Here is a 27,406-nt window from a genome sequence, read left to right on the forward strand (position 1 = left end):
GAAGCTGACTGCCAATGCAGGAGATGCAGGTTTGGTCCCTGGGTCAGGAAGATTCTCTGGAGAAGGAAATATCAATCTGCTCCAGTATTCTTGCCAGGATAATCCCATGTACAGAGGAATTTGGTGGGCTACCATCCATGAGGTCACAAAGAGACACGACTTAGCGACTGAGTATGCATACATGAAAATTAATGAGAATATGAACATACATGAAATATATGGGAAAATTCTCTAAGTCAGTGTCTCAAACTTGAGACTTTGCATGTCTAATGATTTCCAGATGCTGCTGTGTAGTAACCACACCCTAAATAAGGCTTTATGTGGTCTTCTTTAATCCTTTAAAATAGTCATTCATAACTTCCCTTTCAAAAGATATTATATCCCACCTACAGTTACTCTCATTCAAACTTCAGTTGTTTCCTGAGACATTTTTTGCCTTCAGCATCACGTCCTTCCATTCTTATCACTGAGATTTTTTCCAAGGTAATCTAAAATGCAAGTTGAGTTAAGCTACTACTCCACTTACATTGTATCTCATTGCTCATCTGGTCTCGAACCCAAATGCTTAGAGGGGAAAGGTATATAATGTAAACAACTGAAGCAAAAGCAGCAGAGGAGGTCAATGAGGAATGGTGGGGACTAAGCAAGCTGAAGCACACACTCCTTTCCATAGGAAATAGCTATTGGTGTGCTCCAGCCAGGAGTTGCTATGTCTATGTGAAAAGATGAACTTGACATTATCAGGTCTTCCATTTTTTAAAAGGAGCAGGAAATCTGGATTTCATTTTTTATAAAAACATCATTGTCTTAAGATTGGTAGTGAATTTTTAAAAATCCTGACCCCCCCAAACAAACTACATAAAATCTCCAGGCATGAGATCCAGATGTCAGTATTTTTTCAAAGCCCTTGTGTAAAGTAATTCTAATGTGTACCAACTGCAAAGGGCCTGAAATGAAGCAAGAGTGGACACTATAAAATTTGGGGATTTATAGTCCACCATGGTGATATGAAAATGACTTTAAATTGAAGATAGCTAAACATTTAGCAGCAGCAGAAAGAAGTATTACCTAAACTTAAATGAAATCTCCTATACAGCTTCCCATGACCCCTTCCCAGGCAGTTTTCTAACTGAAAGGAGACTGACACGGTGTGAAGGAACTGTGAGTTCAGCTGCCACAAACCCTCCCTCGGGACACCCCTAGCCAGGAAGAAGATAGACTGCTCATCTACCATCAGGAAGCCAATAAAATCTTCCATATTCTCCCACTGAAGCCCTAAAAACTTTTCTTTTGAAAAATTGATCTTCGTAAAACTTTACTTTGGGCTATTTCATGAGTTTTCCATTACTGGAACCTCCCATGTACACCATGTTAAAATAAACCTTGTCTTTACCCCTGTTAATCTGTATATTTTCAGCTAATTTGCAGGGCCCTAAACACTGGACCCAAATTGGAAAAGGTTTCCTCCCAACAGAAGTAAATGTTGGTTGCTGAAGGCAGTTCTTAGATAAACATTATTTCTGATGTACAGAAGAAGGAATGATTATGTCTTCTCAAAGGAGACAATAACAAAGTGTTTGTTAATATATTATTTTAATAGCCCCTACAAACAACTCTGAGCTCCAGACTTTGAATTCAAGCCTTGGGGCACCAAACTGACACAGGATAAAATCTAAGAGTATTTAAGGTTCTTAACCAAGGGGTGGTTTATAATCATCCATGCCTGCTATTTCTTTACCTGTTCCATATGTAAAAGGAAAATATTTTTCATGTTTAAAGAAAGTATAATTTAATACTCAGTTAAAATTACTCAGTTAAAAGTTGTACTAAAATTTTTTTGAGTTCATGTCTTTCAGTACAGTATAAATAGTTTATTAAAAGATTTGAAAGTTGTCATATTTTGTATTTGAATGCATTCCAGTAAGCGATGAGAGAGGAATTTTCAATGTTTATTTAAAAGGAACATACTGAGTAGACTAACAAGCAACACAGAACAACTCACTGCTGTTCGACTTAGCTGTCGGAACAGAAACACCTACTTTCCTCTGTGTTACCAGATTATCTATATGTGGTTCATTAATGAGCCCTCAGCTTCAGGCCTTATGTCTATGTTAGATCTCCTTTGAAAGAAACATTTCCCCTTCTTATCCTTATACCCATACTAAAAAAAAAAAAAAATTCCAAGTGTAATATTCTGTTTCCTGTGTAAAGACATAAAAAATTGGATTCCTCCTCCAAGAATGAGGAATGTCATTGTTAAAAACCACAGATATAAATATTTGGATGTTTACACTATGGATGGGAGAGGAAACATTTTTGGAGGCACTTTCACAAATACTTTCTAATTGAATTATTCATGGTTCCTCCTTACAGGTGGGGAAGGTGAGCTTGAGAGAGGTCAAGTGTACCCAAGACTGCATAGTGAGTGACAGCAGGAATTCAAATGTGTTTTTTCCTATGTAAATGCAATCTTTATTTTTAGAAAACACGCTAGCACAGGTGGGAAGAGTTAGTAAAGATGGCTAAGGAAAATGTTTGACCAGCAAAGGTCTCTAGGTTCTTTCAAAAACCTGAGCGTTGTAAACAGGACCAGCAATGTGGGTAAGTGACCTGTGCCACACGGCATTTGTTTAGAAGGCCCCATGCTTGGTTTAATACACTGCTGCTGCTGTATTGAAATTTCAGTAACTTTTTGAGAAAAGCTTCCATATTCCCATTTTAAACTGGACCCTACAAATTATGTAGCTTTTCCTTCCTGCAAAGTCTGACAAAGCAAAGGTAAAGTTTATAGAGAAGAACCTTCCTTGAGGGGTTAGTTCTCAGTGTCAGGGCCATGTGGCTTTCTGGAGTAGAGTAAGGTCAGATGCCTTAGACAGAAGATAGGCCAGGGGACAGCTTTCTGGGTATGATGCTTTCTGTCCCCACCTGCCTGGTCATTGTTTGTCAATGTACCTTTTCAGGAAAGAAAATCAGAGCCCCAGCCCAGTACCAGCCAGAGGAGATAAACAGGAAGGGACTGGACTCTGACCAGGTGGACAGCTCACGTATAAAAGAGAAGCAGCCCGACTCTTTCTTAGCGTGCCCTCTTCAACCCTCCCTCAGGTGAGCTGGGAAGAATATGGGAAATGGGTCTTTGGAACGAAGCAGGGTTCAGAGTCTAATCAGTGGAAGGTCCTCCTAGGAGTCCCCTCCTTTGTGTGTGTCTAGGATCAAGGAGCAAACCAGAAATGGTAGAGCCCTAAAACCAACAACAAGCTCTCAGAGGCATCTCCTTGTACCTTGAAGCCAATTCACCCAGAAAAGGCCAAGCTGGCTTTCATACCTCCCATGCCTTACCAAGTGAAGTTGCTGATATCCCAAGGGAATGTTAACTCACAGGGGAAGGTACCACCTGATGCACAAAATACATACTGAAGTACGTAAGTTTGAGAACTGAGAGTCAAACTGGACAGACCAAAAATTTAATATATGAAGAAAGCACACATTAGGATATAAAGAAGGACATTAGATAGATGAAGCAGGAAAAAAATGATGACGCAGAATCAGTGTGAGGGATTGGGCATGAAAAACCTAATAGCTGAAGTGGAGAAGTCAGCAGAAAAGTTGACCAGCAAGGAGCCCAGTAGAAGAGTCAGTGGACTAGAAGGTCAAGTATTGTAAGGAATGAAGAAATGGAAGGCAACCAACATTATGAAGGGTAGAATTAAGACATCAGTATCTATGTTTCAGGACTTTCCAAAGTTATGCTGCATCTAGAAATTATCACAGTGAAGATCACAAAGGATTAGGTAAGTTAGATGCAACCAGTGTTGTGGAAAGAATCACAAGAAATCTATGCCTTAATAGAATTCATGCAGATTGAAAACATGTAACTCTGTATACATTTTAAGAATGGGAATATGTCTAAAGACATAGACTGTTAGAGTAGATGCCTATGAGAATGGGGATATGAGGAAGATAAAGATTAAGGGAAAATAATAAATCAAGAAGCCAACCCTGAGATCTAGGATGAACTAGAGTTTGTGTAACGTTATGCTGTTGGTGATGGACAGGGAGGCCTGGCATGCTGCGATTCATGGGGTTCCAAAGAGTTGGACATGACTGAGCGACTGAACTGAACTGAACTGACACTGAGGACCAAACACTTAAAAATAAATACAGAAAGATAAGGATGGCTAGGTAGGCAAAAGGAGGCTAAGTCACTATTTAAAGTCACTAGAGAATCACAGAAAGTCACTAAAAGGAGGTTTCTTTCTTCTGGAAAGAGGGTTTAAAAAGCAGACATGAATCAAACACCCTTTTAAAATGCCACACACTGTCCTAGGTGCTAGGAATACCAAGATGACTAAGATACTATCTCCATGTTTAAGAAATGTTGCTGTTTTTTCAGTCTAGTCCATCATTTCAGCCATCTCTGAAAAGGTGTTTTTCATGTTACTTTAAATTTAATAAGCATAATAGTTACTGTAATCTAAATCCTGTCTCTTTTATGAAACTAAAACTTAAAAGGAGTTTTAAGGTTATCTAGGACCACCTTCTGTGGCCTCAGAATACTCGTCCATTTTTCATCCAGCGAAGTTTACTTCTCTGTAACGACCACGCCCTGTGGGCACGTCTTCTCTAGGGAATGGCTGTGGGTAAGGATGGCCTCTGAAACAGTTGTCCTGGGTCTACTGTCTCTGGACTGAACATTGCCCAGACCTTTAACTCTCATCACAGACAAACTGGTCTATCACTGGTTTCCCTTATTCTACCTTATTTAGGAATGATCACCCTCGCCTAAACCACCATTACTCCACTCATCTGCTCAGATCCCTTCCTTCTGAAAGGCCATCCTGGATCACCCTGGGACAGAGTGTCACTCCCTCTTCTGCATCTACACTGACAGGGTCTTTTTCAACCCAATGTGACACAGTGACCTCTGCTGTCTTGAACAACCAGTTATCTTGCCATTGGATTATCTAATGTCACATGCTGATGACAACTGTCATCAATTTTTATCAACAAGTTATGTTTGAGCTCTCATCTCTAAATAGATAGTCAATGTCTGAAAATCTTTAAAGATGCCATTGAGATCAGGGGTTCCAAAGGCCAGTCCATAGTTGAAGGAAAATCTTCCAACATATGGAATGCTTTGTAGGAAGTAATAAAACAGGAATTCCCAGAAAACATTATTTTTTTAGAAAATAACTTTATTTGCAAGGATGCTTTAGAAAAAGAGGCTTCTGTGCCTCAGTTTCCAAAACCAGTTTGGCCCAAAAACTACTTACTGAGTATATGGAGTAATACTCAACATGAGATCTATAACTAGCTCCTGGGTGACTCAGGACCCTGAAAAGAAGTAGTCAACTTGTCTGAAACAAGGAGGAGCTTATATTCTGAAAGTCCATTTGTAGTAGAGTGAGAACAGTGAATGCTTTAATCAGTATCAAAATTTAAGAGCTTTCTGTTATTAATATCTTGGGTAGTTGATAGTTGTAGGTACAGCTAAGTCATGAAACTTTGGAAAACAATGGGCCAACACTACTAGGCAATGGTTGAACATAAGGATGTCAAAGCAAATACATTTTTATATGTTTGGGAAGATGGGTTTGGAGGGGTGGTGGGAGGGGAAGCAGCAGGTTGCGTTTACCTAGGACAGGTTTTTTTAAAAAATCAAAATGGAGCACCAGAAAGCTTGGAAAATCTTTACAGACTCTCACATGTACAAATAAGTCAATTTCCAAACAACAAGACACAATGGCAAGAGGAACACTGCTAGAGGTTGTTCTGCTCCTCCTGCTCTCAACACTTGATGGTTCCATTTTACACATCTAAACACCTCCAAGTGGTTGCCTGAGTGGTAGCAATTACTTTTTGCAAAACTAAGAACATGAGACAAGTTAAGGAAAATACGAATGCAAACAGCAAGCAAACTATACAAACGAGTTTTTACTACACCACTGTATTACCTATAGAAGTGTATTCAAGAGAAGTCCATGCAGTTTTCAGTTATTTTTTTTAATGAGTCTCTTACCTTTGCTTTTATTATCAGTTCTTCATGCTTACGAATAAGCTCCTCATTGTCTGAAAGAGATGTACCTAGACCTTGTTCCTCTAGATCTCTTATAGTTTTCTGAAACCAACAAGTGACCTAGGTAAGAAGCAACATAGAGAGGTCAAATTTCAGATATTAGAATGAATGAATCAAAATTCTCCACATTTTCAAAACATTAACTACTTTAATTTCTTTTTATATAAACTCATGTGTTTCATTAATATGATCAGGTTTTTCCTTCATTTCAATCTTTTCATTTCATTTTTCTTCATTTCAGTCTCTACATGCTTAAGATAAAAAATAAAATAATACCCCCAAATTATAAAAACAGCATATCATTTCACTGGATCACATAGCATGAAGAAAATAATTCAAATTCAAAATCTCCTAACAAACAAGAACCAAAATAGATCCCACACAATCTATAAACCATGCATTCTTTTAGAATATAAATCTTCTTTTCTGTATAAGATGATCAATCTGAGTATAGTTACATAGTTATGTGAAGATATTAAATAGTATTTGTAGAACTATATTTCTACTATTAGAAGACAATGTACAAATACTTAGTTTGCTCCTGAATATCTATATCCAAAAAAAAATGAATGGAGAAGCTACTAAAATTCCATAGACCTTATAAATGGCTAAGGACATAACTTACAATCATTTAGACTTGATTTGCAATATGCACCTTACACAGTGTTAAAACAACAAATAATAAAAGACATAAAAGAAGCTGTGTTTTTAAAGAAAGATCATATAAGTTGACATGAGACTGATAAAAAAAATTCCCTGATAACTCAGTTGGTAAAGAATCCACCTGCAACACAGGAGACCCCAGTTTGATTCCTGGGTTGGGAAGATCTGCTGGAGAAGGAATAGGCAATATAAACCAGTCAATCCTAGAGGAAATCAGTCCTGAATATTCATTGGAAGGACTGATGCTGAGGCTAAAGCTTCAATACTTTGGCCACCTGATGTGAAGAACTGATTCATTGTAAAAGACTCTGATGATGGGAAAGATTGGAGGCAGGAGAAGGGGACAACACAGGATGAGATGTTTGGGTGGCATTACCGACTCAATAGACATGAGTTTGAGCAAACTCTGGGAGTTGGTGAAGGACAGGGAAGACTGGCGTGCTGCAGTCCATGGGGTCGCAAAGAGTTAGATACGACTGAGCAACTGAACTGAACTGAGACCGGTAACATGTGGCCCCAGGATACAGATTCTTTATCCCAATTAAAGGAGAGTTGGATTTTTACTCTCAAATCTTACACAGCATTATTCTTATGATCACATCATAGCTACTGATTCCTAAGAACCCACTATATGCTAGACAGTTTGCTAGTTGTTTTCTGGGTATCATCTCTTTTTCTCTTAACAACTCCGTAACAAGTATGATACTATATTGACCTTGCAGAGATGAACAGAGGTTAAGCAACTTGTCCAAGGCCAATAGTAAATGGCAGAGCTAGGATTTGTCCCCAAACCTATATTATTCCAACGTCCATGCTCTTTCCACTGTGCCCTGTTGCTATCCTCAGGTAAAAGAAAGTCTTTGGTCATCAGGGGAAATTATTTCACATTTGAAAAATGAATCCCAGCAGCCCACTCAAAGTGGTGGGCATTGTCCAGAATATATACTGTGTCTTTCTTCAGCCTAGTCTGTGTTGGCTGCAGCAGCCTCAGGATTTCTCTGTATTTTTATAACATGGAGAAATGTGGCCAGGGAGAAAGTTAGGTTAGTCCTAAAGTCCTGAAGGTCCACACAATAAACATATACCACCACCCCCCCCCACACACACACACACACTACACAGAAGTCAAGTTAGGGATTACATAGAATAATACCCTCCATTACTGTTATAGGGCTGATAACATCACACAGCCAGATCTATACTTGGTATAGACCTATATCAAGTATATAGATGCTTGGTATAAGTGTTGGTTGTCTATACCAAGACTTAGCATTTTCCATCATGGAATAAGCAGTCAAGTGGGCAGCAAGATGGTTTCTCCAGCTTTCTGCTAATTGGAAATCTTTGTTAACCCCAGCATTTTAGGCTAGTGTCAGTGCAGAGAAAAGACTAATAGTGACCCTGAAGCAGTTTTCATGTGAAGTCTGCCTCATTCTCTTCATAATATTTGGTACTCCGTGCATAATACACCCATTAGCCAGTCCCCATATCTAAAGTACCGTGTTTATATATTTACAACTATCTGAAGGTGATTTGTCTTCTGGCGTCCCAGAAATTAGACCTAAGTGATATGTATTACATGCATATTAGAACCCATGGAGAATATTTTATCAAGAGCTACAAAATTTGTACATTAATTTATTAAATTGCACTAAAAATCTCACAAAAGATGCTATAGGCCTGCATAAAAACAAAAAAGGGATGATTTAAGGGTTTCATCAAAGAAAAATGGCTCATGAATATAACTAACTTTCAGAAATCTTTTATTTTGTTAAGTGCCAGGAGTGGGCTTCATCTATTTTTATCTAAAGTAGTAGGAACTCAGAAATCTCAAGAATGCTTTAATAGGGAAAGTTAATATAGAATCTGAGTGAAGAAAACATGGGGACAAACAGGTGCTCACTAATCTCTAAAAACAGGTGAGAAGTCTGATCCCTCAGATAATCCTGTTCGATTTTGTGAGTCAAAGATTTGTCATTTAACACATGTCAGCAGTGATGAATGCCAGGAAGGAGTTAGTTATTTTGATTTTTTAAAGTATCTTCTGACATCATCCCCTAGATTTGGCAAATGCTATTTTAACCTCCAAAGGCTACTACTCTTTTGGGCATGGCCATACATATTTCCTATAAGAGAATGTAGTTCAAGATCTACAGTGGTATTTTATATATCCTGGTCATACACCTGCCTAATAAAGCATACTGAGTCTCTAAAGCTATACATTTTTTACTACCTAAATGCACCCTGGGAAGAAACTTGAAAACAAAGTGGCATAACACTCAGAAGAAAATGGTTCAGCATGGGGGTGTTAAATCTCATCAAGAGGCAGTCACACACATGACTAGCATCTTAGATCAGATTTACTTTATGTGCTGTGGGATGCACACAAAATAGACTGAGTCTTTCTGATATAAAAGCAAGACACCCTAAATAACCGACAGCATGTCAACCATAATGTAAATCAGTCATTGTATCCTGCCAGTAGCTACTGCAGACAGCTGCATAGATACTCCAAGAACAATTTTTATAAGCATTAGGTTATATCAGCAGTTATCCCAAAGCCTGAATGATAAGGACAATAAATGATGCGTCAGGACATTCTTTAGAACATGGCCCTGCAAAAGGATAAAAAACATGAGTTAAGAGCTGGAAACATGTGGAAAGAAAGAAAGAACAAAAATTCAGAGTGTGCACACTGGAAATTGGTTCTGGGTGATGATGGACTAAGGGGGAAAATGAGAATATTGTTTCTCTCTCTTCTTGGTTCTTACCTTTTAGATTGATCTAAGTGATGTGTTTGTGGTCATCTCACCTGTCTGACATGAGATTCTAAGCACTCAGTGCTCAGAGGATGTAGAACTAAGGTGGAGAAGGAATGGGGCAGATTTTTTTGCAGAGGGGAAGTGGGGATTGGAAAGAAACACCTACCAGAGGGTGAAGGAAGACAGAGTGAAAAGGAAGGGACATCAACAAAGATGCACAGAAAGAGTAATCAGGGATGTTCAGTAAAAACCAAGGGGTGCCTTGGAAGTTAAATAGAGATGCCAGGAAAACTCAGTCAAATGGTACAGACCTGCATTGTCCTAAACAAGGAGCTACTAACCACACATGGCTTTTGAGTACTTGGAATGTGACAAACTAAATTGGGATATGCTCTAAGTATAAAATGCACAAATGATTTCATACACTTAGTATAAAAAATAATGAAAATATATTGTTCAGAACGTTAATATTGATTCAATGCTGAAATACTATTTTAGATACGTTGGATTAAACAAAATGTGTCCTTGCTTTTCACTTTTTTAATGTGTGTGTGTGCATGCTCAGTCACTTCAGTCGTGTCCAACTCTTTGTGACCCCAAGGAATGTAGCCCGCCAGGCTCCTCTCTCCATGGGATTCTCCAGGCAAGAATACTGGTGTGGGGTGCCATGCCCTTCTCCAGAAGATCTTCCTGACCCAGGGATCGAACCTATGTCTCCTGTGTCTCCTGCATTGCAGGTGGATGCCTTATCATTGTGTCACCTGAGAAGCCCATTTTTACGTGACTTTTTACTTTTTTCCACTTTTCAATGTGGCTAAGAGAATTAAAAATCACATTTATGGCTTATATTGTATTTCTTATTGGATGGTTCTATAATTTAAGGATATTCAGAATATCCTTAATCTGTTAAATGTAGATCTAAGGATGAAGTATTAAGGACAATTTAAAATAGCAGAATCAAGAGAACAGTGGGATGAGATACTGGTTGGTAAACACGAATGGGTCACTGAGTAGGGGTGAGATAGTAAAACTAATGACTCTCCTGAAGAAGTTTATTGGCTAAGGAAAGGGGGCTCAGACAACAGCTTTGAGGAAAGCAGAGGTAACGTAACAGACGGGTTCTTCCCAACCTTTTTTAATTTGATTAGATGAAATGTAAGCATTTCAGTCTGAGGAACTGAAGATGCGTTAAGGAGAATGTACCAGAAAGAGTGGGGAGTTTGGAAGAGAACACTACTGAACTTATCAGCTTTGGGCAAGGAAAGGCTAGTTTTGGCAATACTGAATAACCCAGTCTCACCTTGACCCCTGCTGGGAGATAAGAATGAGGAAAGAGAGTGAACAGGGCCTTCCCAGATCAGAGTCAGGTACTACTCCAGGTCTCAGATTATCTCCACAATCTTTACACCTCCTACAAAGGAGACAGCTGCTTTTTCAATAGATATGGAAACTGAGACCCAGTCAGGGTAAGAAATTCATTCAAGGTCACACAGGCAACAAGAGGAGATTCCCACAGAGAGAGGAAGAAAGGCTGTGGTCAGAGTGTTCTTCCCTTTACCACATCTGTCTGGAAAACCGAAGAACTCCAGGGAAGAGGAATGGTTCTTATTAAGCTATGTTTATGAGTGTTCTTAAGAGAAAACCAAAACACAACACTACAGTCGCAGAGTTTAATTCTAATGTGGAAGTAAGTCCTGTGAATAATCACGGGGGCTCAGTGGAAATGCTGTGTAAGAAAGAAGAACGGACATGAGGGCCAGGCCTGCCAGAAACACTGCCTCAGAGGTAGAGGCCGATGAGGATAATTGAGAATTTCAGTTCCCAACAGCACGCTCCAAAGTCAGGACTGAAACACTGGGAACAAAAGCAATAGAAAAATGCTCTGTCAAGGACAAACAACTCAGGTGGCAAGAAAGCGAACTTTTGCCACACTCAAAGCTAGGCATCACATGACCATAAACTTTCCTGGTCTCTTTTTCTGCAGTTGGTTCTACAATCCGAAGTCAGATTTTATTTTTTTGATCTTTGTTTAAAACTATGCTGGAGGAGCCACGTTAGCAATAAGCAATTCAAACATCTTAACAGAAATGCTTAAGGGAAGATGAAAATCTCTCCAAAGTCTTTTCATTTTCTTTTCCACCTGCAGAACAGTTTTTGTCAAATAACAAGTTACTATTAGAAACAAAAAAAACTGATAAAGGAGGGAAAAGGCATCAGTTATGTATCTTCTTCAACTCAAGGTGTTCTGATAGTCTTTCAATTATCAAAAATAAAGTGGTTTCAATTATGGTTGATGGCCACAGGTGACAGTTCTAATGTCTGGTTTGATTCTGAAGACATGTTAGTATTATAACAACCATTTTAGCTCCCATAGGTTTTGTTCTTTTCCTTTTTTATAGTAGGGAAACCAGTTGCTATTATTTTGTATTAGGCAATCTCATCAAATGTGCTCTGTATTTCGCTAGGCAATAACCAGACTTCAAATATCCATTAGCTCCACTAGGAGATAATACATATTAGAGGGGGCTTCCCTTGTGGCTCAAATGGTAAAGAATCGACCTGCAATGCGAGAGACCTGGATTCCATCGCTGGGTCAGGAAGACGCCCTGAAGAAGGAAACGGCATGAAATTTTTCTCTCTGATGTTTGTACTTGAGGCTAAGACACAGGGAAAGAATGAATTTCCTGCCCAAAAAGTGGCTTGAGATGTATTCTGGGACTGATCTAATTATTCGCTTATTATTGGGACTTCATTTCAGAGATTCTAGGAGGACAAAGCTCACAATCTTCTTATGTGGAACTTGGAAGCCCTCCATGAATTACTGAAGTCAACTGGAAAGCATTAGTATCTCCTCAGTTCAGCTCAGTTCAGTTCAGTCGCTCAGTCGTGTCTGACTCTTGCAATCCCATGAATCGCAGCACGCCAGGCCTCCCTGTCCATCACCAACTCCCGGAGTTTACTCAATTCCATATCCATCGAATTGGTGATGCCATCCAGCCGTCTCATCCTCTGTCTCCCCCTTCTCCTCCTGCCCCCAATCCCTCCCAGCATCAGGGTCTTTTCCAATGAGTCAACTCTTCGCATGAGGTGGCCAAAGTACTGGAGTTTCAGCTTCAGCATCACTCCTTCCAATGAACACCCAGGACTGATCTCCTTCAGGATGGACTGGTTGGATCTCCTTGCTGTCCAAGGGACCCTCAAGAGTCTTCTCCAACACCACAGTTCAAAAGCATCAATTTTTCGGTGCTCAGCTTTCTTTACAATCCAACTCTCACATCCATACGTGACCACTGGAAAAACCATAGCCTTGACTAGACGGACCTTTGCTGGCAAAGTAATGTCTCTGCTTTTTAGTATGCTCTCTAGGTTGGTCATAACTTTCCTTCCAAGGAGTAAGCGTCTTTTAATTTCATGGCTGCAATCACCATCTGCAGTGATTTTGGAGCCCAAAAAAATAAAGTCTGACACTGTTTCCACTGTCTCCCCATCTATTTGCCATGAAGTGATGGGACCAGATGCCATGATCTTAGTTTTCTGAATGTTAAGCTTTAAGTCAAGCTTTTCACTCTCCTCTTTCACTTTCATCAAGAGGCTTTTTAGTTCCTTTTCACTTTCTGCCATAAGGGTGGTGTCATCTGCCTATCTGAGGTTATTGATATTTCTCCCAGAAATCTTGATTCCAGCTTGTGCTTCTTCCAGCCTAGCATTTCTCAAGATGTACTCTGCATATAAGTTAAATAAGCAGGGTGACAATATACAGCCTTGAAGTACTCCTTTTCCTATTTGGAACCAGTCTGTTGTTCCATGTCCAGTTCTAACTTTTGCTTCCTGACCTGCATACAGGTTTCTCAAGAGGCAGGTCAGGTGGTCTGGTATTTCCATCTCTTTCAGAATTTTCCACGGTTTCTTGTGATCCACACAGTCATAGGGTTTGGCATAGTCAATAAAGCAGAAGTAGATGTTTTTCTGGAACTCTCTTGCTTTTTTGATGATCTAACAGATGTTGGCAATTTGATCTCTGGTTCCTCTGCCTTTTCTAAAACCAGTTTGAACATCTGGAAGTTCACGGTTCACATACTGCTGAAGCCTGGCTTGGAGAATTTTAAGCATTACTTTACTAGTGTGTAAGATGAGTGCAATTGTGCAGTAGTTTGAGCATTCTTTGGCATTGCCTTTCTTTGGGATTGGAATGAAAACTGACCTTTTCCAGTCCTGTGGCCACTGCTGAGTTTTCCAAATTTGCTGGCATATTGAGTGCAGCACTTTCACAGCATCATCTTTCAGGATTTGAAATAGCTCAACTGGAATTCCATCACATCCACTATCTTTGTTCGTAGTGATGCTTTCTAAGGCACACTTGACTTCACATTCCAGGATGTCTGACTCTAGGTGAGGATCACACCATCATGATTATCTGGGCTGTGAAGGCCTTTATTGTACAGTAGTTCTGTGTATTCTTGCCACCTCTTAATAATCTGCTTCTGTTAGGTCCATACCGTTTCTGTTCTTTATCGAACCCATCTTTGCATGAAATGTTCGCTTGGTATCTCTAATTTTCTTGAAGAGGTCTCTAGTCTTTCCCATTCTGTTATTTTCCTCTATTTCTTTGCATTGATTGCTGAGGAAGGCTTTCTTATCTCTCCTGGCTATTCTTTGGAACTCTGCATTCAAATGAGAATATCTTTCCTTTTCTCCTTTGCTTTTCGCTTCTCTTTTCACAGCTATTTGTAAGACCTCCTCAGACAATCATTTTGCCTTTTTACATTTCTTTTCCATGGGGATGGTCTTGATCCCTGCCTTCTGTACAATGTCATGAACCTCTGTCCGTAGTTCGCCAGGCATTCTGTCTATCAGATCTAGTCCCTTAAATCTATTTCTCACACTGTATAATCGTAAGGGATTTGATTTAGGTCATACCTCAATGGTCAAGTGGTTTTCCCTACTTTCTTCAGCTTAAGTCTGAACTTGGCAATAAGGAGTTCATGATCTGAGCCACAGTCAGCTCCCGGTCTTGTTTTTGCTGACTGTATAGAGCTTCTGTGCGGCGGCCGAGAGAAGCAACCCAACCTCCAAGGAGCGGCACCTGCATGGGTGCAGGAGGGGCGAGAGGAGCTACTCCATGTTCAAGGTCAGCAGGGGTGGCCATGAGACGATAACCTTCATCCAAGGTAAGGGGCAGCGTCTGTGCTTTTCTGGAGGAGCCGTGAAGAGACACCCCACGTCCAAAGTAAGAGAAACCCAAGTAAGACGGTAGGTGTTGCGAGAGGGCATCAGAGGGCAGACACACTGAAACCATAATCACAGAAAACTAGCCAATCTGATCACAGGACCACAGCCTTGTCTAACTCAGTGAAACTAAGCCATGCCGTGTGGGGCCACCTAAGACAGACAGGTCATGGTGGAGAGGTCTGACAGAGTGTGATCCCCTGGAGAAGGGAATGGCTAACCACTTCAGTATTCTTGCCTTGAGAACCCCATGAACAGTGTGAAAAGGCAAAATGATAGGATGCTGAAAGAGGATCTCTCCAGGTCGGTAGGTGCCCAATATGCTACTGGAGATCAGTGGAGAAATAACTTCAAAAGAATGAAGGGATGGAGCCAAAGAAAAAACAACACCCAGCTGTGGATGAGACTGGTGATAGAAGCAAGGTCCAATGCTATAAAGAGCAATATTGCATAGGAACCTGGAATGTTAGGTCCATGAATCAAGGCAAATTGGAAGTGATCAAACAGGAGACGGCAAGAGTGAACATCAACACTCTAGGAATCAGCGAACTAAAATGGACTGGAATGGGTGAATTTAACTCAGATGACCATTATATATACTACTGTGGGCAAGAATCCCTTAGAAGAAATGGAGTAGCCATCATGGTCAACAAAAGAGTCTGAAAAGCAGTACTTGGATGCAATCTCAAAAATGACAGAATGATCTCTGTTCGTTTCCAAGGCAAACCATTCAATATCACTGTAATCCAAGCCTATGCCCCAACCAGTAATGCTGAAGAAGCTGAAGTTGAATGGTTCTATGAAGACCTACAAGACCTTTTAGAACTAACACCCAAAAAAGCTGTCCTTTTCATTATAGGGGACTGGAATGCAAAAGTAGGAAGTCAAAAAACACCTGGCGTAACAGGCAAATTTGGCCTTGGAGTACAGAATGAAGCAGGGCAAAGGCTAATAGAGTTTTACCAAGAGAATGCACTGGTCGTAGCAAACACCCTCTTCCAACAACACAAGAGAAGACTCTACACATGGACATCACCAGATGATCAACATCGAAATCAGATTGATTATATTTTTTGCAGTATCTCCTCAACAAGTTATCAAATCCCAGTATTCTCTATGATGGGCAACAGGAAAGCTAAAATACGTTGTTTGTCTTGAGGCAAAATTTCTGTTACTTCAACAGCTTCTCAGATAATCTATCTCCCTGTCTGGAACCATAATTTTATGTATTTAATTATTCTGACTTGTGCTAACATATCTGTCTTCCGATTATTTTGACTTATGTTAATGTATAATTTCTCTTGTCACATCAATATTTCAAGAAAAATAACATTAAGGACTTCTTCTTTTCCCAAGATTGCCCTTAACTCTTGTTTGTGTTTAGGCAGTTTCTTAACCTCCCTACTTAAACAGTGGAAACTACTTAGTCCAACAAATAAAATCAATACAATGGTAGTTTCTGGACTAAATTCGATTTCTAGCATTAAATCTGAGCCATTAAGAAGAATCCTACCAGCAGCGGAAGGAAATCTTTTTTTCAAGAAAGGAAATAGAGACCCAGCCCAATGTCCGAGTAATGTGCATCTCTGCCTAAGATATCTAGGGTGAGGGTGTGATTTTCCCAGTACAATTTAGTTTCCACCCTAAATGATCTGGAGCCATTTGCTGTATATATGCACGTGAGAAAGAGAAAATGAGAGAGAGAGAAGGGAGAAAAACACAGGTCTACTTGGGAGTGAGACCAAAGTTTGACATTTTCATATTATCATCCCAGATCCTAGGTCATGCAGCTGATGGAGTTCACACTGAAGTTCTGGCTGAAACACTGGCTTGTAGGGAAAAAATGAGAGTCAGAAACTATCATACAAACAGATAAACAACTATTACATTTTAAAGTGTGTTTTATCCTTTTAAAGTGTGCCGTTTAGTTTGTTTGCTTATGAGTCACCCTATAAAAAGCATTAATAGTAATTGGGCTTCTTTGTTTATCTCTGGTAACCATGTAAATGAAGATGGAGGAGACTGAGTTCTACTCCCTGCCCAGTATGGGGTGGCAGTGGTGTTGAGAAAAGGAAAGCCAATAGTTTCCAGCACCGGAGGCAGGGGAAAAATGAGCTCAGGGTGGTGGAAAGAAACAGGCACACAGCTTAAGGAGCAGCCACTAACTTGGTTATACGATCTAAAGATGCATGCAATGGGAGCAATGCAGAGCTATTTCTAGGTAGCATATGCAGGAAACAGCTATATCAGCAGTCTTATCACGGGTGAGAATGTAATTTAGTCAGTGCATGTCACCCAGCCCTCTTACCAACTTTAAGTAATGGGGCCTAATTAAAATGCTGTGAAGTCATCAGTCCAACTGAATGGAATATTGAGGAGAAAAACTAAGTTTAATGAAAATGTAATCAATTACAACAGGTATAAATGAGCTAAAGAAATTGTTAAAGAGTGGAGAAAGGGAGAGGAAAATTGATTTTTAACCTAATTTTACAAAGTTGAGCTTTTGAATAAAATAGTCTGGATACTAAGCCATGAAATGGCATTTATTCCCCCTCCATATAATTTTAGAAAGCTAAGATTATTGAATGATTTAGAAAACTGGTATGGGATCTGACTAATTTGTAGGATTTTTATGTGCTGGTGATTATCCAGTAAAGCTCAGAAAGTAATCATCAAAAGATGTAGTGATATGGTGAACATGCAGACATTTATTGAGACTTGACATATGTCAAGCTGTGCTCTAAGAATTTTTACATATATAATCTTGTTTATTTTTATAAAAATTTATAAATAGATATTGTTATTATTCCCAATTTATAGAAAAGGAAACTGAGGCACAGAGACTGAGTAACTTGCCCAAAGTCATATCATAAGTAAATGTGAAGTTTGAAATTGCTATCCACACAATCTGTACCAGAGTCCCTCTGTTACTACATTTGACATGCAATGTCATTGAAAGTAATGGTGGGAACATGCATTCCAATTAGGAAGGGGTTCTATTGCTTTCAAAATCACATGTTTTTCCTACAAACACTTAGATATTTTGCATAGCTTAGAATGAACTCTAGAAATAGTGTATGTGCTAAAAATGAAATTCTGGGATAAATTTTAATCTATGAGTATTTGGAAAGTCATGAATATCTGTTATTGGACCAAACTATCAAATACCAGTATCCATTAATAAGTTAATTCAACCCTTATTTTGGTCTTATGTCACCCAATGACAAAAAGCTATATTCACAGTGGGGAAGTGGATAAACTAGGAGTTCGGGATTAATGTATACACACTGCTATATATGAAATAGGTAAACAAGGACCTACTTGTTTAGCACAGGAGAATACATTTAATATCTTTTAACAATCTATAATGGAAAGGGCTTCCCAGGTGGCACAGTGGTGAAGAATCTGACTGCCAATGCAGGAGATGCAAGAGATGGAGATTTAATCCCTGGGTTGGGAAGATCCCATGGAGTAGGAAATGGCAACCTATTCCAGTATTCTTGCCTGGAAAATTCCATGGACAGGGAAGTCTGGAGGTCTACAGTCCATGGGGGTCAGTCACAAAGAGTCGGACACAACTGAATGACTGAGCATACACACATAATGGAAAATAATTTGAAAAAGAATGTACATAGATATACACACACATACATAGACACACATATATATACAAAACTGAATCACTTGCTGTACACTTGAGACTAACACAACATTGTAAATTAACTATGCTTCAATTATAAAAATCAAGCTAAATTCAAAGATTTTTTAAAACCCTCACTGTGTTGTAGTCACTAAGCTAGGCACTTTTTTGTTACTTCATATTAATTTAAGCTGGTCAACCATTCAAGCTCTAAATCCTGGTTAGAAGGTAGTATCATTTAAAGGAGAATATACATGTATGTGCACACATCTGTTGGAGAAGGAAATGGCAGCCCACTCCAGTACTCTTGCCTGGAGAATCTCAGGGACAGAGGAGCCTGCTAGGCTGCTGTCCATAGGGTTGTACAGAGTGGGACATGACTGAAGCGACTTAGCATGCATGCATGCATTGGAGAAGGAAATGGCAACCCACTCCAGTGTTCTTGCCTGGAGAATCCCAGGGATGGAGGAGCCTGGTGGGCTGCCGTCTATGGGGTTGCACGGAGTCGGACATGACTGAAGCGACTTAGCGGCAGCAGCACACACATCTGTGGACACACACACAGGTTTTAAAGTTGCCCAGCAGGTACAAGACTTATGCCCTGATGCTGTGCTTACATGGTCATTGCAGATATCACTTTAATTGCCTATTGACAAAGAATGTGATTATGATATACATGGTACTCAAATTTAAAAAACTTCCAAATATGAATTCTAATACCCACTTTTCTTCCCACAAAGATGGGTATCTTGTAAGCTATATGTGATCTGGGTAGTAAAAAGATTATCTGCCCTTATGTCTTATTTAATTCTCCTAGATGTCCTTGATATTGTCTTGTACAAAAAGACCGTGAATAACTTAGTTTTAATTTATTTGTTTGTCTCACTTATTCCTGATTGGAGCAATTGAGAAAAATTACATTCATAAATCTTATTGCCAAGATAATTAATCATGCACGAAATACTCCAAGCTGCTTCTGATTCTCATTAATGAAGCAGATTATCTGCAAAACAAGATGCTGCTGGAGTTGGAAAAAAAGGTCAGCTACTCATCTTTAAATGTAAAACAAGTACACATTTTTACATCTGAAAAACAAAGAGAGGACATGCTATGATTATGCTTTTCAGGCTACCACATCCCAATTAAGGTAGAAAAGTATGTGGTCTTCATCTGCTTTTTTTCTGAAACTTATGTAAATTTTAAGTTGCCATCATTGTGGTCACCTAATTTCTTTTCCAAAGGAAATTAGCCGAACTATCACAGTTTAAAAGCATTAGGTTATAAGCACTTAGAAACAGAGGAGTATTAAATGCATCTTTTAAATGGCTCTTATGAAAGAAGATGCATTAGATATTCAGACATCCACATTGTTATTCATCAGTAATCTTTGCTCTAATTCTCCATTTAATGTTCCTTCTTCTTACATGGTTAAAATGATTGACAAAGCTATTTTATTAATGGAAGGTTTCACAGCTCCTGTGTTCCCTAAAAAAAAGTGGAGAATTGACAAAATTATCTTTACCCTACAATGAAGCATGTGTCTCTGTGGTTCCACAGTGTTCCAGGCTTTATGGGGTAGTTCAGCCGGGAACATGACAATCACAGAACTCAAATTACTAGCAGGAATATGACAATCATAGAATTCAAATTACTAACAGAATCACATTCAGTTTGGTGTCCCTGCTGCTAATTTTCCTCAGTGTATCTTCAACAAAACTTTAACATACAACATTCAGGAAAAACTTGAAAACTTAGGTAAGATAATCATGCTTCTATCTACCTGGATTTAAAAATCTTTCCTTGTTCACATAATTATCAACATAGTAAATCTTACTTATTATTTATAATAGTGAAAAACTGAAGAGACTCTACTTCCACATCAGTAAGATTATTTAAATTGTGCTACATTCAGAGAGTGAAATACAACATGAAGATTATCTATGGCATTTTTGACACAAGACTATGTCTATGACTTGTTTAATTTGAGTATTAGGCAATAAGATAACAAGATAACATGCATAGGTTATTAGTTTTTGCATGCTTGCTTTGCTATTTCTTTAATAAATGTACGAGTGCCTGTGACTATACTCATGCTTGGATAAAAGTTTAAAACATAGCAGAAGTCAAATGCTAATTTGCAATTATTTGTATGGATAGTAATCTATAGTTTTAACTCATTAATAGATAAACATTAAATCATAAGCAGAAAAAATATAATTCTATTTTTGTTTTGAATTGCTAATTAGGTTTCCATTAAACAAGTATGGCTAAGAATATAAAAGTGACTTATTTGATGATACCTTGTGAAAGCAAAATAAATAATGAATTTAGCCTTTAATACAAGACTAATCTTTCTGATAATAAAGCAAATAAAATAAAGTTTATTTTCCAATAAACTGTGGAAAATTCTGAAAGAGATGGAAATACCAGACCACCTGACCTGCCTCTTGAGAAACCTGTATGCAGGTCAGGAAGCAAAAGTTAGAACTGGACATGGAACAACAGACTGGTTCCAAATAGGAAAAGGAGTACATCAAGACTGTATATTGTCACCCTGCTTATTTAACTTATATACAGAGTACATCTTGAGAAATGCTAGGCTGGAAGAAGCACAAGCTGGAATCAAGATTTCTGGGAGAAATATCAATAACCTCAGATAGGCAGATGACACCACCCTTATGGCAGAAAGTGAAAAGGAACTAAAAAGCCTCTTGATGAAAGTGAAAGAGGAGAGTGAAAAGCTTGGCTTAAAGCTTAACATTCAGAAAACTAAGATCATGGCATCTGGTCCCATCACTTCATGGCAAATAGATGGGGAGACAGTGGAAACAGTGTCAGACTTTATTTTTTTGGGCTCCAAAATCACTGCAGATGGTGATTGCAGCCATGAAATTAAAAGACGCTTACTCCTTGGAAGGAAAGTTATGACCAACCTAGAGAGCATACTAAAAAGCAGAGACATTACTTTGCCAACAAAGTTGGCAGAGACATTACTTTGCCAACCGTCTAGTCAAGGCTATGGTTTTTCCAGTGGTCATGTATGGATGTGAGAGTTGGACAGTGAAGAAAGCTGAGTGCCGAAAAATTGATGCTTTTGAACTGTGGTGTTGGAGAAGACTCTTGAGGGTCCCTTGGACTGCAAGGAGATCCAACCAGTCCATCCTAAAGGAGATCAGTCCTGGGTGTTCACTGGAAGGATTGATGCTGAAGTTGAAACTCCAGTACTTTGGCCACCTCATGCGAAGAGTCGACTCATTGGAAAAGACCCTGATGCTGGGAGGGATTGGGGGCAGGAGGAGAAGGGAACGACAGAGGATGAGATGGCTGGATGGCATCACCGACTCGATGGGCATGAGTTTGAGTAAACTCCGGGAGTTGGTGATGGACAGGGAGGCCGGGCGTGCTGCGATTCATGAGGTCACAAAGAGTCGGACATGACTGAGTGACTGAACTGAACTGAACTGAGTCTTTCTGAGAGCAAAGATAGGTGGGATTGGGGGAGTATGTAATGCACTGTTCTTTTCAGACATGATGATAAAAAAAGCTAATACTAATATTGCATTTTCCATATACCAGGTACTGTTCTAAGCACTTGACATACAATAACTTGTTTGATGATTCTAATAACACTGTGGTGTAGGTACTATTACCTCACATTTTACAGAAGGCTCATTTGATGGGTTGAAATGAGAAAAGACATTTGATGGGTTTCCCTGATGAGAAAACTCAAGGAGGTTAAATAATTGTACAGGTACTCAACTGGTAAATGGCAGAGTCAGGATTCAAATGCAGTCAACAAGCTTCAATACTTTGGCCACCTGATGCAAAGAACTGACTCACTGGAAAAGACCTGGATGCTAGGAAAGATTGAAGGTGGGAGGAGAAGGGGACGGCAGAGGATGAGATGGGTTGGATGGCATCACCAACTCTATGGACATGAGTTTTAGTAAGCTCCGGGAGTTGGTGATGGGCAGGGAAGGCTGGCGTGCTGCAGTCCATGGGGTCACAAAGAGTCGGACATGACTGAGTGACTGAACTGAACTGAACAAGCTGGCCCCAGGATCTGTGATCATAAAAGCACAGAGAAGCAACAGTGACCATTATTAAATACTTGAGCTGCTGCTACTGGTATTTATGAAAGAAAACATAACATGGGATGTCTTAAGACAAAGAGACTTAGATTTTATATGTAAGGAAAGGATTAATTTATTTATTGATAAACTTTAAAAATTTATTTTTTGGTCTCATGATCTTTTTGTTTCTTTTGGATGCACACAACACATGGGGTCTTAGCTCCCTGACCATGGATCAAACCCATAATCCCTGTAGTAGAAGCACAGAGTTTTAACCAATGGACTGCCAGGAAAGTCCCTCATGACCTCTTTTTAAAAATTCTTATTGAAATATAGTTGATTTACAATGCTGTGTAACTTTCAGATATATAGCAATATATACATATACACACGCATATTCAGTTATAAATATATATATATATATATATGCATACACATTAGATATTTTTCCTTTACAGATTATTACAATACAGTGAATATAGTTCCTTGTGCTATACAGGAGGTCCTTACTGGTTATCTCTTTTACATATAGCAGTGTGTATATTTTAACCCCAAACCCCTAATTTATCCCTCCCCTTACTCTCCCCTTTGGTAACCATAAGTTTGCTGTCTGTAGGTCTATTTGTGTTTTGTAGACAGGTTCATTAATATCATTTTTTTAGATTCTAAATATAGTGATATCATATGATATTTATCCTTCTCTGTCTGACTTACCTCAGACAAGTATAATAATCTTTAGGTCCATCCACAGCGCTGCAAATGACATGATTTCATTCTTTCTATGGCTAAGTAATATTCTACTGTTTGTACATACCACATCTTTATCCATTCATTTTTTGATGGACATTTAGGTTGCTTCCATGTCTTGGCTATTGTAAATAGTGCTGCAATGAACATTAGGAACAAAACCATCCCAAAGAAAAAGAACTGCATTAAGGCAAAGTGATTGTCTGAGGAGGCTTTACACACAGCTGAGGAAGAAACAGGAGCAAAAAGCAAGGGAGAAAGGGAAGATATAGAAACTGAAGGCAGAGTTCCAGAGAATAACAAGGAGAGATAAAAAGGTCTTCTTAAATAAAGAATGTAAAGAAATAGAGGGAAAAAATAGAATGGGAAACACTAGAGACCTTCAAGAAAATTGGAGAATCAAGGGAACATTTCATGGAAGGATGGGCAAGATAAAGGACAGAAACAGTAAGGATCTAACAGAAGCAGAAGAGATTAAAAAGAGGGGGCAAGAATATACAGAAGAAATAAACAAAACAAGGTCAATGACCCAGATAGCCACGACGGTGTGGTCATTCACCTACAGTCTGACATCCTGGAGTCAGAAGTCAAGTGGGCCTTAGGAAGCATTACTACAGATAAGGCTAGTGGAGGTAATGGAATTCCAGCTAAGCTATTTCAAACTCTAAAAGATCATGAATTTAAAGTGCTGCACTCAATATGTCAGTGAATTTGGAAAATTCAGCAGAGGTCACAGGACTGGAAAAGGTCAGTTTTCATTCCATTCCTAAGAAGGGAAGTGCCAAAGAATGTACAAACCACTGTACAACTATGCTCATTTCACATGCTAGTAAGGTTATGCTCAAAATCCTTCAAGCCAGGCTTCAGCAGTATGTTAATGAGAACTTCCAGATGTACAAGTGGGGCTTAGAAAAGGCAGAGGAACCAGAGATCAAATTGCCAACATTCTTTGGATCATAGGAAAAGCAAGGGAATTTCAGAAAAACATCTACTCTGCTTCATTGGCTACGCTAAAGCCTTTGACTGTGTGGATCACAACAAACTGTGGAATATTCTTGAAGAGATGGGAATACCAGACTACCTTACCTGTCTCCTGAGAAACCTGTATGCAGGTCAAGAAGCAACAGTTAGAACCGAACATGGAACAATGGATTGGTTCAAAATTGGGAAAGGAGTACAAGTCTGTATAATGTCACCCTGCTTAGTTAACTTACACGCAGAGTACATCATGCGAAAATGCAGCCAGGATGAATCACCAGTAGGAATCAAGATTACCAGGAGAAATATCAACAACCTCAGATAGGCAGATGATAACACTCTAATGGCAGAAAGTGAAGAGGACCTAAAGAGCCTCTTGATGAGGTGAAAGAGGAGAGTGAAAAAACTGGATTAAAACTCTACATGAAAAAAACTAAGATCATAGCATCCAGTGCTCTTGCTTCATGGCAAATAGATGGGGAAACAGTGGAAGCAATAACAGATGTTATTTTCTTGGATTCTAAAATCATGGTAAATGGTGACTTCAGTCACAAAATTAAAAGATGCTTGCTCCTTTGAAGTAAAGCTATGACAAACCTAGACAGCATATTAAAAAGCAGAGACATCATTTTGCCCACAAAGGTCCATATAGTCAAAGCTATGATTTTTTTCCAGTAGTCATATACAGATGTGAGAGTCGAACCATAAAGAAGAATGAGCACTGAAGAATGGATGCCTTCAAATTGTGGTGCTGGAGAAGATTCTTAAGAGTCCCTTGGACATCAAGGAAATCAAACCAATTCATTTGAAAGGAAAATCAACCCTGAATATTCATTGGAAGTACTGATGCTGAAGTTGAAGCTCCAATATTTTGGTCACCTGATGCAAAGAACTGACTCTTTGGGAAAGACTCTGATGCTGGGAAAGGCTGAAGGCAAAAGGAGAAGAGGGCAGCAGAGGATGAGATGGTTAGAGAGCTTCAAGGACTCAGTAGACATGAATCTGAGCAAGTTCCAGGAGATGGTGAAGGACAGGGAAACCTGGCATGCGGCAGTCCATAGGGTCACAAAGACTTATTGGCAGAACAACAACACGAACACTGGGGTGCATGTATCTTTTCAAATCATAGTTTGTTCCAGATACATGCCCAGAAGTGGGATTTCTAGATCACATGATAACTCTGCTTAGTTTTTTAAGGACCTTCCGTACTGTTCCCCATGGTGGTTGAACCAATTTACACTCCCACCAACAGTGTAGGAGGGTTCCCTTTTCTCCATATCCTCTCCAGTATTTACTATTTATAGACTCTTTGGTGACAATCACTGTGACTTGTTTGAGGTGATACCTCACTGTTGTTTTGATCTGCATTTTTCTAACAATTAGCAATGCTGAGCAAGAATGTTTTCATGTGCCTGTTGGCCAGATTTATGACTTCTTTGGAGAAATATCTATTTAGATCTTCAGCCCATTTTCTGATTGGGTTGTTTTCTTGTTTTGTTTTTGTTTTTGATACTGAGCTGTATGAGTTGTCTGTATATTTTGGAAATAGACCAGGTTTACTGAAAATAAAATTTATCCTTAAGATAATTACTAAGTTGATTTTGGTTCTAGACTATTAAGAGTCGAGTCTAAATGAAAGCCTGGTTCTTATAACCACAACTGTGAATTCTTAAAACCTTACTATACCTATGGTTTTATTTTTTTCTGACTTTATTTTTCTGGGCTCCAAAATCACTGCAGATGGTGACTACAGCCATGAAATTAAAAGATGCTTACTTCTTGGAAGGAAAGTTATGACCAACCTAGATAGCATATTAAAAAGCAGAGACATTACTTTGCCAACAAAGGTCCGTCTAGTTAAAGCTATGGTTTTTCCAGTAGTCATGTATGGATGTGAGAGTTGGACTATAAAGAAAGTTGAGCACCGAAGAACTGATACTTTTGAACTGTGGTGTTGGAGAAGATTCTTGAGAGTCCCTTGGACTGCAAGGAAGATCCAACCAGTCCATCCTAAAGGAGATCAGTCCTGGGTGTTCACTGGAAGGACTGATGTTGAAGCTGAAACTCCAATACTTGGGCCACCTGATGTGAAAAGCTGACTCATTTGAAAAGACCCTGATGCTGGGAGGGATTGGGGGCAGGAGGAGAAGGGGATAACAGAGGATGAGATGGTTGGATGGCATCACAGACTCAATGGACATGAGTTTGGGTGAACTCCGGGAGTTGGTGATGGACAGGAAGGCCTGGCTTGCTGTGGTTCAAGGGATCACAAAGAGTGGGACACGACTGAGAAACTGAACTGATACCTATGGCAGCCTCTAAAAACTAAACAGTTTTAAGAGACTTAGACACATATAACAACAGTAATGCTAAACCCAGGGGAATGAATAGGAATGAAATGAGAAAAAATTCATAAGTTGTAAGGTATATCCAAGAACAGCGATGATAAGAAAACTAGAATTTATTAAGCATCTTTTAAAATGGTAGGCATTGTGCTCCATGCTTTACACATGTTATTGAATTTAATCCTTAGAACAAGCCTGTGAATTGTTATTATTTCCAATTTAAAGATTAGACTTGTTAAAACAACAATGAGATACTGCTATGCTCCTATCACAGTGACCGAAGTCCAAGACCCTGATAGCATCAAATGCTGACAGGACGTAGAACAACAGCAACTCTCGTCGAAAGTGGTACAGCCACTTTGGAAGGCAGTTTGGCTATTTCTTATAAACATACTCTTAGCATATATCATCCAGCAACTGTGTTCCTTGGTATTTACCCAAATGAATTAAAAACTTATGTCCATACAAAAACCTGCACATGGAATACTAATTACAGCTTTATTCATAATGGTCAAAACTTAGAAGCAACCAAGTTGTCCTTCAGTAGGTGACTAACAATGGCATATTATTCAGTGCTAAAAAGAAATGAGTTGTCAAGTCATGAAAAAAATGGATAAATCTTAAATGCATATTAATAAGCAAAAGAAGACAATCTGAAATGGTTACACATTATACAATTTCAGTAATATGACATTCTGGAAAAGGCAAAACTATGGAGACAGTAAAAAGATCTGTTTTTGCCAAGGATTAGGCAGAGTGGAATGAATAGGTAGAACGTAGATGATTCTTAGGGCAGCAGAATATTTTGTGTACTATATGGTTAATATATGTCGTTACATATTCTTCCAAACCCATAGAATGTACTGCATCCAGAGTAAACCCTAGTGAATACTATGGAC

The 27,406-nt window shown here is 39.0% G+C and overlaps 1 protein-coding gene across 1 annotated transcript in view; it reads right to left on the minus strand.

Moving 5' to 3' along the window:
• Positions 1-27,406, minus strand: part of CCDC141 (coiled-coil domain containing 141) — a 226,216-nt gene that overhangs the window by 116,711 nt on the left and 82,099 nt on the right. Inside the window, exon 6 of the mRNA XM_065927937.1 lies at positions 6,017-6,133. Coding sequence (XP_065784009.1) covers positions 6,017-6,133 — 117 coding nt within the window. The remainder of the gene's footprint in view (positions 1-6,016; positions 6,134-27,406) is intronic.

This window comes from Muntiacus reevesi, chromosome 3, assembly GCF_963930625.1.
Source record: "Muntiacus reevesi chromosome 3, mMunRee1.1, whole genome shotgun sequence".
Lineage (NCBI taxonomy): Eukaryota > Metazoa > Chordata > Mammalia > Artiodactyla > Cervidae > Muntiacus > Muntiacus reevesi.